The sequence below is a fragment of the Sebastes fasciatus genome, chromosome 1 (assembly GCF_043250625.1).
Source record: "Sebastes fasciatus isolate fSebFas1 chromosome 1, fSebFas1.pri, whole genome shotgun sequence".
Classification (NCBI taxonomy): domain Eukaryota; kingdom Metazoa; phylum Chordata; class Actinopteri; order Perciformes; family Sebastidae; genus Sebastes; species Sebastes fasciatus.
Genome location: NC_133795.1, coordinates 37671240 through 37685401, shown reverse-complemented (window position 1 = coordinate 37685401; position 14162 = coordinate 37671240). Strand labels below are relative to the sequence as shown.

Sequence of the window (14162 nt, the reverse complement as noted above, 5' to 3'; positions counted from 1 at the left end):
CTGAACTCAAGTTATGTGAATGTAAATGGGTTCTATGGGTACCCACGAGTCTCCCCTTTACAGACATGCCCACTCTATGATAATCACATGCAGTTTTTTTTCATGCAGTATAAATGTGTTATTGTCTCCTATTCTAAAATGTTGCATTTGAATATTTCTGCATACTCGGGTCCCTAAACAGTCCTGAATTACATTAATTGGGTATCACTGTAAAGCTGAGACTCTTGTGGATCCAATGAGCCCAACTGTATTCATGTGTGATGATGTTAGTCCCCATAGGAGACATTTCATTGTAGTGAGACCATTTTTTGAAACTTGACCTCACTGTATAAAATGACCTGTGGTGACCTCTAGGATAATCACAGCCTCATGAAACTGTACAGCCACAAACTAGAGACCTAGAGCATTCAGAGGATGGATGGATTGGTTTTCCTAGCTGGATTGACAATAAGGGGGTTTCTGAGCAATTTACACAACAGAAGTGCTCGCCATCCAATCGCAGAAAAAATGCAGTTCTTGCAGAAATCTCCAAATGTCAAAAGTTTTTGATCCCAAATCACAGCACGACTTTTTCTATGGTGTTCCTCAAGGTCTTGGTGTCTTAATGTGGTATTTTGGAGGGATTATTGATAATTTTTATCAATTCTCCAGTGGTAAAAAAAATGGTTAAATTTAGCACCAAATCTGTTACAAATGGTATCAACCCAAACATTACTGCAACAACTTATGAGACATAATATAGAATGGGGATGACCATCATATACTTCTATCATAATGTTATAAACCCTTATACACTTCAATATATTTTGAATCATTAATTCCTTAATTCATGTTTATTTCCGATTTATGACTAGACGAATCTTCAGGTTCCCAGCTTTCAGATGATGTATACCACTTCTATGTGACATCTACTGTTGACCTGCTATCTCCCCCTAAAGACCCCCTGAACCCCCCTAAAATAAAGACTAAAACGGGTCTATTTTGGGTCTCAGAGGGTTAAGGAACCAAAAGTTTGTTTATGTCATATGTGAATAATGTGGATGACATTATTTAAATTATGAATACAGTTTTGAACCTGTTGCACCTGAACCTGAGAAGTTGTTGCCAAACAGAAGGAGGGATTTTGCTTTCTGTGTGATTTTATTCAGCTTTATTCAGTATCAATGAGAACGGACTGGTCCATCAATACTGGACGAGAACCAGAGTTTGGGAACCAGTCGCTCCAGTTCTGTGTGTGTGATCTTATTCAGTAGCTGCTGCTGTCTAATTAAAGCTGCTGCTTTCTGTCTGCACAGAGACACACTGCAGGATGAAGAGTCCTTATAAGGAGGAGGAGATCACACACACACACACACTGAGCGGTAATCCCATTCCCAGAATGCCTCTCACTCACGGGGCTTCGGCTCTGTGTCTTATTAGCTTTGTGATGCCATCTAGTTCACTGGGCCAGTCAGTCAGTCGGTCGGTCGGTCAGTTAACCTTTCACCCCGTCAGTTGTCAGGTTTACCATTTAATCATGCAAAAGACAATAAGGATGTAACGAGGCTGTGGGATCAAGCATTTAACAATCCTATTTTGCAAATTACAGTGATCTTTATTCAGATTTCTGCAGCTCAAACTACATTATAAAATCTTTATATGACGTCCAGCTGCCCTTACCAAATAGAAGTTTATTCAAGTGTGCTATTATTATACTTATTTTAAACTTAAAAATAAGAGAGTATACTTTCAGTTTACTTTTTATGTATTTATCACAGATAAACTTAAGTATACTTATATTTATACTGACAAGTATACAGAAAAGTCTAAGTATACTTGGTTTATATTAACAAGTATACAGAAAAGTCTAAGTATACTTGACATATACTAACAAGTATATAGAAAAGTCAAAGTATACTTGGCTTATACTAAAAAGTATACAGGAAAGTCTAAGTATACTTGGCTTATACTGACAAGTATACAAGTGTGTGACAGTTTTTGTAAGAGTTCATTTATCAAGAATGTTCTACGTTTTGGGATTTTCTGGCATGTGAGAAATGTGTCTGATTCTCTTTCAGTATTCATGAGATGAAATGAATGAGCGTTCATTTGAATATTGGTGCAAGAGGTGTTTTTTTGTATCATAACTAAAACAGTCAGTGTAGATGTAGATGTTACAGAGTCACTTCACTGGAAACCAGTCAAACAGTCAGTTGGTCAGCATTTTAACAAGTTCAGTGAGTCAGACAGAGAGGCAGTGAGTCTACAGTTTGACAACAACTCTGAGTCAGTTAAGATGTTTATCTTTTCACTCTAATAGAGAGACGTCTGATTTCATTGGACAATTAAAGGTTAGATGTTAGTTACTGAAGTGGAGTTCAGAGTTCTCACGTTGATTTCACACCAAAAGCAGAAGTTCAACATTGTGCAACATTGTCCTTTCTATTCTCTCAGGCAGATGCATGTACCGTAGTGGGGTGCACTATACTCTGATTTTCTGCCAGGTTGTGCAGGAAAAAGATGAATGAAATTGAACTCAAATGTGCTGATGTCTACAACGCACATCCAATCCCTTAACCTAACCCTTAACCCAAAAAAAAACTGTGTTTTTGTTGCCTGGACCACAGGCCCTGTTCAGACCTGGTGTTAATATGCTTCCTCAGTGATCGGATATACAAGTGGACAGCTCTAAGTACAGGTGTGAACGCACTCAAGAAGCATTGAGGACACATTGAGATCGGATCTTTCAGACCACATTCAGAGGTGGTCTGGGCCACATATGACCACATTCTTTTATCAGTGTGTAGTGAATGTGTCCTGGGCCACATTAAGGATCGTCTACTCATCTGATGTCCCGCTGAGATCCAGAGGTCTCTGCGTCCTCAGGTGAGGACTCGCTCTCTCCTCCCCGGCTCACTGAAGCTCTGTACCCGCTGTTGCCTGGCAAAGGCAGCGGTGCCAGTGGCGCGGTCCAATAACCTTATATTTTGATGTTATAAAAATGTTAATAAAATATACCCAAATTCATGATATTACTACTGACATTCATATAGTATTACATCACAGCGTCTGCTGTATTAGCCGTGTTAATTTGCATATGGGGCGGGGAAGTGAGATCGGATCACAAGTGGTCACTCACGCATGTGGAGACGCATTCTAATGCCAGATGTGAACAGACGTACTTTGGACTTGGGACCACTTGTGATCCGATCACTGAGGATACATGTTAATACCAGGTCTGAACAGGGCCTACGTTAGTCATTTTCTTGCCTGAACCTAACTGCAGATGTTTGCATGACGTACAAACGACATAGAAAAAGGCTTAAATGCGTACTTATGACATGCAGAATGTCTGTATAATGTTGTGGTATTTATACGCCTTCCTGTGAGACCAGGTTGAGCCAAACGCATCACATAGGATAAGATAAGATAAGATAATCCTTTATTAGTTCCACAATGGGGACATTTGCAGAGTTACAGCAGCAAAGGGGATAGTGCAACAACAAGAGGCATCAGTCAAAATAAATAAGTAGTAAACAGTAATTAAGTAAACAGCAAAGATATAATAAGTAAACAGTAAAAAAAAAACACTAAATATAATAGCAGACAGACTGTAGAATGCTGGAGAGTTTGTTGATGTCCTGAAAATGATCCTTATAAAAAGTACAACTTGTGGGATATTCATTTACCTGATAATGAAGGTGTTTTATGACCCCGTCAAAAACGAGATGAGTCATCTCAAGGGGTTATCCTGATATAATAAACTTCTTTCAAGGTGGTGATGAGCAATTTTACCTAAAACTGACAAACTTGTATTTATACTCAGCTGATGACAAAGAATCTAACCGGTGATCTCCACTGTGAATTTAACAAAATCATTAAATGTAATTGTACGGTATGTTAGGGCGGAATTTATGTGAAACAGGTCGGAAATCCCAGAATTGACCCCGTGTTTGTCAGACATTACAAAGCAGTGAGTCACTGAGCCAGCCAAGAGGTTTAGTATTCCGAGCTGAAAGCAGGCCAGTCAGTCAGCCAGTCTGCCAGTTGGCCTGTAGGTGGCACATTAACCCACTTCTTCACATGCACACGTCCTCTTTGTGTGCAAAATGTTCTATTCTGCTGCTCTGCTGAGATCCGCCCTACATCAGCTGCTACACACACATACAAACCCATCCTCCAAAATGTGGAACAGCAGCACACTTCTTCAAAATGCAGTGTAGTTTTTTTTAATTTCTTTTGTAAGATTATGCTGCATGTCCCCCTCCCTCTGTTTGTGGAAAGGGCATTTACACTCAGCAGAAATAGTTTCCATGTGGCAGCTAGACTCCCTGTGATTATCCCTAAAAGTGCAGACAGGGTCTGCATGAATAACAATAAACATGCCGGAGCTGTTTATTTACATGTATGGAGACACACAGGGCTGTAATTGAGCTTAATTTACCAGCCCTTTGTTATGCGTGGACCAGACCTCATGCATATTTTTTACCATTTTTAACATAAATTAACAGTAATTACTATTGTAAGAATAATTATTAAAAGTTAAGTATATTATGTCCTTTTATATATATATATATATATATATATATATATATATATATATATATATATATATATATATATATTTGTTAATTACCAGATGACCACCCTGTGCGCATGAAATAGGCGTGTGCATGTATTTAAAGGGCTGGATATATAAATGAATGTATGTGGTCGGTATGGAGACTCAGAGCTCCTGTTACCAGACCCCGCGAGGCTGCTGAGAACTCACGTGAACCGACGCAGACTCGCGCTCTGATTGGCCAGACGCGTCCGCGGTCCGCACGTGTACCGGAGAATCCTCGTCCGTTATGTAACGTGCAGTGCACGAGAAGAGCTCCACAGGGCGGAGGAAGAGGAGGAGGAGGGCTGCGGTATATCTGAGCGGGCTGTTTGGAGTTCATTCATCCCAATGCACACTGTCCTTTCACCCACTTACTGGAACACGTTCATTTAGTTATTTAGTTTGCATTCCACATTTTGCTTCAGGTTTTTATTGTGTAACAGAAAAATGTGCAAAAATGAAAAAAAAAAAAATACAAAAAATACAAAAAAGGTGCACACACACAGTTCATTCATCCCAATGCATACAGTCCGTTCACCCACTTACTATAACATGTTTATTTATTTATTTATTTATTAATTTATTTATTTATTTATTTTGCATTGCATCTGTTTTATTTCCATGTCTATGAAAATGGTTTATTTATTTTGCATTTTGCTTCAGGTTTTTATTGTTTAACAGAGAAATGTTCAAAAATGCAAAACATAAATAAATAAATAAAATAAATGCAAAAAAGTGCACACAATGTAAACATTGTACAAATGTGTCATAACTATAATTTCAAACATAAATTAATATGCACATATGTAGTAGCCTATATATCAGTCAGTATGTTTAATGTTTATTTTATATAATATTATAATATATTATTATTATTTTTATATATTATTTTTGCAAATTTCCCCACTGTGGGACTAATAAAGGAATATCTTATCCTACAGTATCTTGCACACTTTGCTAATGTATAGTATGTTATTCTATGTTTATAAAAAAATATATATTATGATGCTAGTTGTAGTAGTCAAGTATATATATAATATATTGTTATATATATTATGTATTCCAATATTATTATTATTTTGTATTCCAGATATATTTCTGTAGCGTTGATATGTACATTATATGTACTGTTCCTGTTCATTTCCTGGATAACCTGCTGCTGTAACACAATCATTTCCCAATTTGGGATCAATAAAGTACATCTATCTATCTATCTATCTATCTATCTAAGTCAACTTGTATTAAGTGTCCAAAAACTTAATTATGCATAAACTATTCTGCTTCAGAACTATGTGGATGCCAGTTTTAGATAGTTTGTGGTTGTAGTAGTAGTAGTAGTAACAGTAGTAGTATTAGTAGTAGTAGTAGTGGTGGTTGTAGTAGTAACAGTAGTAACAGTAGTAACAGTAGTAGTAGGAGGAGGAGGAGGAGGAGTTAGAGATAGATGGATGGATGGTGAAACACCCTGCAAGAGTTGGAATTGGAGGACAACGTGGCTTTAAAAGTATTCAGCCTGTCCGTCTCTCCGTCACCTCCTATAATAAAGGTAGAAAGGGAGGGGAAAACACACAGTAAACTATAACATGCCGTAAAAACACCAAACCGGCTCCTCCGACTGTACCAACACACATTCTCCACTAATGATTGAGAAAGTTCCTTTTTTAATCATATATGCATCTAAACAGGGATTAATGACCATGAACGCATCGCTTGCTTTGTTCTTTAGTAGTTATTTATTAGATATATACAGAAAAAAAGACGAGTTAAACGGTCTCCGCTGTTCGTTGCGGCAGGCGGGCAGACAGACAGTTGCGGCAGGCGGGCAGACAGACAGGCAGTAAGACAGGCAGTAAGACACCCGGCTTCTCTTCTCGGTCCACGTGTGATTCTGTCCTAACTTTTTTACCCGCCACCATTTTTCCTGGAATCCCAGCCTGCCGCGGTATCACTCCGCCGTGAAGACAACATAGACCCGACTTCAAGGCGAAAATAACCACAATCGCGGTCGCTCCCGTGTTTTCCGCCACGACTCGATGGAAACAGGAACCGACGGTGGATATATAGACGATATGTTCGGTTGCCGTTAACGACATTTCGTCGGTTTGTACGTTTTGGCGCGATTTCGGCGGCGGCGGAAGGACACCGGCGGGCGGCGGGTATATAAAGGGAGCGGCCCTCGCCAGCCACACCTACTGTCTCCTCTGACAGCAGATAAACACCATGCTGCCCGGCTCCTACTTTAACTTCACACGCAGAAAATCCAGCAGATAACTCTAGTGTTTCCTCTCTGTGGACTTTATTCGGATATTTCGGACGTTTTCCTCTATTCTCTCTCGTCTGTGAACGCCTCTCCTGTAAGGACGGTTGAAGGTAAGACAGCTGGTTCACACACATGTGGCGTTTAAAGACACCTCACGCTGCGTGTTAAAATGAGCTTTTGTGCATTTATATGTCGTAATTTGTGCGTTTCGTGTAGTTTAAAGTGTTGAATTAAAGAACTAGCTTGCCGGTTTCACGTGGGGAGCATTGCTCAACCCATGCCGGGTTTAAAGGACCCGATCAGAGGGTTAACCTTTTAAGCCCTTTGACTTCTTCTTCTGCTGCTGTTAGCTCATGTCTTTCACACAGAAACGCTAAACTATGCTGCACACATTGATTGTTGCATGTTGACGTTTTTTTAATAAATGTCGAAATCTAGTTAAATAGTAATAGAAATGTGTGTTTTTTGAGATGCTTCAGTTTGTCTGCTCTTTTGCACAGTTTGTACCTAAGTCTCTGGTAGCTCTTGTAAAATGCATGCATTCGTCTGCGATTAACAGTGTTTTAGTGTTATATTGAGTGCGGGAAATGTCATCATAAACACTATTAATGAGTTATTACTGTGCTGTGATGGTAAAGAAAGGCAGCCTTTAACTCCCAGAGCCGGTCTGCACCACACACACACACACACACGCACACACACACACACACACTGCTTTGCTTCAACGAATCTGCATTCAAAACCTCATTGAGAAATGTGTGTTTTTTTAGATGCTTCAGTTCCTACTGCTCTTATGCACAGTCTGTGTTTAGTCTCTTGTAGTTCTTGAGCATGGCATGAATTCGTCTGCGATTAACAGTGGTTTAGTGTTATATTGAGTGCAGGAAATGTCATCTATCAGTTAGTCATTACTGTGTTGTCACGGTGCAGACTGGGCTGTGTTTTAAGTTCAGGTTTCCCAGGCTGTGATGGTAAAAGAAAGGCAGCCTTTAACTCCAGAGTCTGTCTGCACCACACACACACACTGCTGCTTTGTTCTCCAACACAGCCTGCTATACATACACATACCAGACCCCAGAGGAATACCACTGGATTTTACCTCTCAGAATAGAGTTAACTTCTCAGTTAATCAGAATTGATTTCATAGCATTTTGCATTTTGCATTTTTTTTTATTTATGAGGTATGACTGGTAGCAGAAAAACCAGCATGTCCTGACTGCTTAAGTGTTATCACACAAGATCCTTGGTGTCTTTTAAATGCTAACTAGGCTTTGTGCCAAGCAAAGTAGTTGTTTTTTTTGTAATTGAAATAAGTTGTGAGTGGTTTCCTGCAGGGAGGCTTTGGAGTCATGTATGTGAAACAGTAGTAAAGTGTTGAGTAACAAAAAGAATGAAAAACAAAAGCAGGTTTTTGTTTTCCATGTCAGCAGGCAGCCAGGGCTCCATTTGGGGAGTTTTTAGTAACTTTCTGAGAACGAAAAAATGTAAATTGTGGTAAAGAAGTGTTGAGTTTCTGTCCCAGCTGTTCCTATGATGTCATGGGGAGGTGTTAGAGTTTCTGGGTGATTTAAGGCCTCCCTGGGGTGCAGCTGGGCGGGGCCACTGTGATGTAAACACAGATAAAAGGTGCCTCCCTGCTGGTTGGGGTCTCAGTCTGGAGAAACTGGTTTAAACTTTCACTACATCACGTGTTGGGATTTACTGCTGACGCGGAGCTGCTTTAAACACACTACTGGATTTTAAACTTCACTACCTCTCTTTTCCCTCTTCTTCTTCTCCAGATTCTGCAAGCAAACATGTTGCAAAGCTTTTCTCAGTCGCAGGACTGGCTGTACTCAGAGCCGCTGCTGTTTGACGACGAGTTCTGCCAGAGTTTGATGAAGGACCTCCAGTGTCTGCCGACACCCCCCCAGTCCCCACCGATGAAGACGGGGCTGGGCAGCGGTAAGCCCCTGTCCAAGGAGGACCAGCTGAGCTACGTGTCGGACATCCTGCTGGAGGACCACGACATGCAGCTCAACTGGAACTGCGACTTCTTCCACTCCGATGCTGCCGAGAAGGAGGGCGAGTCCAGCCAGCCCTGCTCCCCGCTGGAGGAGAGCGGCGAGGACTGCCTGTGGCGGTGCCTGGCCGGAGGGGACAAGAGCCTGGAGGAGAAGCTGGTGTCCACGATGCTCGGCTCCAGCCCGCTGCTGTCCGACATCAACACCAGCATCTTCGAGGAGATCGCCGGCTCCACGCTGGACTGCCAGAACCTGATGGAAACACAGGAGCCCAGCGAGGCCACGTCGGACTACGGGTCCACCGGTGGCGAGCTGTCCACATATTCATCCAGTGACTCCGGTGAGTGATGCAAGTTTAGCCAGGACCTTTGGACTTAACTCAGTGGTTCCTCTAGGATCTTATTTTTAACAAAATTCACCATTTTTAAACGAGTTCATTGATGTTTGAAGACTTTAATCTCACTCCCGCCTTGTCGGCGTGCAGCCTTATCAGTATAAACACTCCTCGCCCGGAACCGCCTCATCGGCATTTCTTTTCATAATTCACAGTTAATGTTTAGTGGCACTGAGCCCAAACTGTTCTTTGCACTCAGCTTATCTGGATGCCGGCCGCCCACCTCTAATCCGCTGTAGCCTTTATGACTCGAGGATGCTGTTGCCGCGTGGGCGGGGTTTTAACCCTTGACTGACACGAGTAGATGGGAGGTTTTAAGAGAGATAATTGACCGAGAGGGTGTGTGTGTGTGTGCGTGTGCGTGTGCGCGTGTGCGTGTGTGTGTGTGCGCGCGAGTGACTCATGTTCAGTGGTAACAGTTGCGGCTCCATCCATTAACTCCTAATGAGTCATGTTACTGACTGGAGCCCTCTGGCATCGCTGGCTATAAACCAGAGAGGAAGAAGCATACTTTTATTGAGTTTTCTTTTACGAATCACTCTTTGTGAAAATATAAAAGATGGGACTTTTTTTTTGTATTTAAGTTTTTGAAAATGACATAATTGCTGATTTCATTTTTACAGTAAATAGCTTTTTCATGCTGTACTTAATTGCACATTTCAGAGCATCAACAGTGTAACTACTGTTTACACATTTAACTGTTGCTGTAATCTTTTTTTTTTGTATTAGTATTTATTTTTTTATTTTTTTACATGAACATTGTCACATTTTGGTCAACAAATCAAATATCTCCTATATTTAAAATACTAATATATAAATAAAATAAATACATTGAAAACATCTACAAAATCATAACACACAAAAAACTAAAACTATAAAGCCACAAATCAAATTCATATTCCTGCATTGTGGTCTAATATTTACAACCCTGTTGCTGTAAGCTTGAGCTGCCTTCAGTTTGCAGACAGCTGCAAGCTTCTGCAGGTTTGTGGCTGTTTACAGGACATATTTCCACTACTGACTGTGGTTTCTGTGTGTGTGTGTGTGTGTGTACAGTGTCTACACTCTTGTTTTTGGTGTCAGCGCTCCTCTGAAATGTCGTCACGCCGTCACAGGGCAGATACAATTACCACAAGGGTCAGAAAACAAGGTTGTTCCAGGAACCTCGTCTAACCCGTCTCTTGTTTCTTCTTCCCGTGTCTCTTACAGAGGAGGAGATCGACGTGGTGACCGTGGTGCGCTGTTCCTCCAGCCCCTCCCCTCGGCCCTCATTGGCCGATCTGTCTGCCCGTCAGCAGAAGCAGGAAGAGGAGCAGCGAGCCCGCCAACGCCACCACTTTGAGATCCAGCTGCAACACAACTATGCCGCGCCGTGTCCCAGCTCGCCGCCACCTTCTTCTTCTTCCTCCTCCAACAAGCGCTCTCGAGGGAGCGACAGCTCGTCGCGCCACCACCACTCTTCTCGCAGTTCTTCGTCATCATCCTCATCGTCCTCGTCGCGGTACCACCACCACCACCAACAACACAACTCGTCGCGGAACTCGACGGAGACGGAGGACGAGGAGGAGCGGCGGCGGACTCACAACGTGATGGAGCGGCAGCGGCGCAACGAGCTTAAGAACTGCTTCGTGCACCTGCGCGACAACGTGCCCGAGCTGTCGCACAACGACAAAGCGTCCAAGGTGGTGATCCTGAAGAAGGCGCGAGACTGCATCTACAGCCTGGAGGACGAGAGCCACAGACTTCAGTCCAAGAGGGACAAACTCAGAGCCAAACAGGAAGAGCTGAAAGCGAGGCTGGAGCGGCTCCGCAGCTAATGGACCCGGGGCGAACCATGTTTAGAGACAATACGGGGGGTGGAGGGGCAAGATAAGGGAAGAGACTTTGTACAAAGACAGAGGGTTGGGCGGGGTTAAAGGATGGCGTGTCATGCTGAAAAGTGCGCACAAAGTTTGACATTTCAAAGACTTTCTGGTAACCTAGTTTTGGACTGTATAGACTCACTCGCTGCCATGGACGAACACACTCATTGCCTCAGAACTGATCATTCTCATGCCTTGACTGCTGACTGTTGTAGGATGTTTTTTAAAGTTGAAACGAGAACGGAGCTAGTTGATTATATTTTTTTATTTTTTATTTTTTTTAGCTTGGCTGAACGCACACTGAAAGACTTGTTATTGTTTCTTTATTTCATCCCATTTGGGGATGCCAAATGGCACAGGTAAAAATTACGTGAGGCATTAGCGCCAAATAGGTGGAAGCCACATCAGCTCAGTAGATGAATGATACTTTAATATTGTGTTTTTCAGGATGTCTTATAGCCATACTAACCAGTGATCCCTCCACGCTGACCGGTGTTTGATGGCGGCTTCTTAACTTATTCGGTCAACGGCGCTTCTGTCAATTCCAAATCTGATGCCGTTTGAATGTTTTTGATCAGGATAACGGTTCTTCAGTGTGCTTTCAGCCCTGTTTGGCCTCAGGGCGGACCCTTGGGGCCCAACACCACTCTGTTATCAGGTTTAATGTGTGTCAATGACATGCACTGTATAGACCAGGTTTGATACTGTACACGTAACAATGCGCGGCCTCGGTTCAGTTCACCACCGGCTTCCGTCACTTCAGAGTATGTTTTCTCTAGTTGGAAATGACTTTGTGTATTTAAGTATGTCATTAATAACAAACTGTTCAAACTCAAATGTAGCCATATTAAACAGCATTCAGGTTTTGAGGAGACTCGGAGCTGGAAGGTGTAACCGAACCGTGAGCCGCGCCGTCGTAGCAAATCAGCCAAAGTCGGGGCGGGAAACCCTCTGCATAACATTTGATTCTTTAATGCCAGAAAAAGGAGTGACGGTGTCCTGATATATTATTATTTAAAGGTTCTAGTTGGAGGAATACTGTGATATTTAGTTTCCTTTGCTCGTAGAGCAGCCGTTTTTTAAGTGCAAATTTAAGAAAAAACTATTTTTTACTATTAAACGACTATTAATCCAGAAATTGTTTAAATGTCTGTGATTAATTAGTCGGTGGCTCTATTTGGTGAAGACTCTGTGAAATAGTGGCTCAACATCTTAAAGGATTGAAGCTGTTGAGCTTGAATATACTGTAATTCAGTAACGGGTTGATGACGCGTTGCGTCACGAGATCTTAACGCCTATAATTACGAAAAATGTAAATTTCAAAATAAGATTTGAACATGTTGCATGAATGAGGGCCGCTGACCAACATTCCCCCGTTTTGTTTTGTTTTGTTTTTTAAAGATGGACGGCCTTCACTGGCACCATTTTGTGCCCAATTTAACAGTCATTTTTGATTTATATGGACATAAAATAGCCGACGAAGAAAGCCGCGACACCAAGTAATATCTTTTTTAAGAAGGTAAAAATAAATGCGGAGGTGTTTTGTTGAACTTTGGGGTTAAAGTTTGAAATATCAATAATGGGGTTGAATGTTGAACTGAATGCCATTTTACTCTAAATGTCAATTATTGCCAATGTTCTCCATTAATGTGCTGTTTGTCATGAAATGTGCAAATGTGAAAACATTTGCTCGTTTGTGTAAACTGTCTTAAAAATGCATCCTGTTTTTTATTAATGTTGATAGAGTTCTTCCTCGTTCAGACGGAGTGTACTTGAATAGACCCTGGTTGGTAGGAATAATGAGAGGAGAGGTGTTGGTGTTTTTAACCGTAAAAAAACCTGTTCTGCCTTGAAATGCATTCTGTTCAGGACTTTGTGTTCCTTGTTTGATTCTGTCGCTGTCTGGTTTAAACCTCATCTGCTTCTAACGCGAAGGGAAGCTTCAGCTCCTTGGTTTTTTCTTCCAAATGTCTCATTTTTATATTCTTGTCAAGATTCACAGTCTCAAAGATCCCTTTTGAAGTAACGATGTTTCAACCAGACAGCAGAGATGATTTATGTTGTTAGCATGATAAAACCTACCTCCACCTGGCTGCAGTCTGGCCTGTAATGTTGATGTTTTTTTTTGTTTAAATATTGTACCGATTTTTTTAAAAGTGTAAATATTTTTGTTATTGTATCATAAATTATTTTAGTCTTTTTCTTTTTTTTTTTTTTTTTTTTTTTTTTCATTTTGAATTTGAGGATTGAAAAGAATTGTTATTCTTTACTAAGCAGCACTTTTTTTTAATATTGCCGTAATTAAAGAATGAATGAGAGTTGGGAAGTCTGTGGTTTTATTGCACGCACGCACACACACACACACACACACATGCAGGCATTGAGTGTAATATAAAGATATAGATCCACATAGGAAAGCAGGGATGTTTTTGCATGTTTTCATATATTTTAATGGTGTAAATATACAACTTTAGAGGATTACTAAAACACAAACAAAATAATATAGTGAAGCTTATCCACAGAGCTCTTAATACAGCTGAGTTACAAATCTCTGGACAAGATAATAGCGGGGCACAGATGTAGGTTTATATGTTATGAAAAGATATAGATATCGGGGCGCTGCCAATTTGGCCCGTGAGGGCTTGTGGCAGCCATTTTCCAAAATGGCCACCAAATAGGCGAAAAATATTCCAAAATGTTGCAGAAAACTGACTTTATGACTTGATGATTTCAAAGGTGTGTTCAAATGACAACCAATACAACTTCAGAACGGCAAGATCTTCAGCTTTCCATCAGGGTATTTAAAATTGACAGATATCGCCGGATGCATTTCTGGGTCTCCGGTAACCTCTAATCACAGTTAAAGCGATACTGAACTTTGGGTTGTTTTGCTAACTAGCCGGGCTGTGTGCCCCACTAAAGGAGAAAATCATCATCAGTTGCTCCTGTGAGTGGATTACAGTTCGTTATGCTATTTTTTTTCTCTCTCCATTCACTCCTGTTGCTAGCAAAACAGGTCGCTAAGGGTGTATTCAAACCTGCCTTGTTTAGTTCGGTTGAA

General features: G+C 41.3%; 1 protein-coding gene across 1 annotated transcript; it reads left to right on the top strand.

The window, feature by feature from the left end:
- The first annotated feature begins 6769 nt into the window (after nucleotides 1-6769).
- On the top strand, nucleotides 6770-13419 carry mych (myelocytomatosis oncogene homolog). The gene is made up of 3 exons (XM_074647598.1): nucleotides 6770-6952; nucleotides 8624-9185; nucleotides 10449-13419. The coding sequence occupies exons 2-3, from the start codon at nucleotides 8639-8641 to the stop codon at nucleotides 11054-11056; spliced, it is 1155 nt and encodes a 384-aa protein (XP_074503699.1). The 5' UTR covers nucleotides 6770-6952; nucleotides 8624-8638; the 3' UTR covers nucleotides 11057-13419.
- The last annotated feature ends 743 nt before the right edge of the window (nucleotides 13420-14162 follow it).

Excerpts from the sequence above, each read along its gene's own strand:
- mych (XM_074647598.1), top strand. The coding sequence starts at position 8,639 with ATGTTGCAAAGCTTTTCTCAGTCGCAGGACTGGCTGTACTCAGAGCCG. Across the intron at positions 9,186-10,448 it reads ATATTCATCCAGTGACTCCG|AGGAGGAGATCGACGTGGTG; the intron begins GTGAGTGATGCA and ends TGTCTCTTACAG.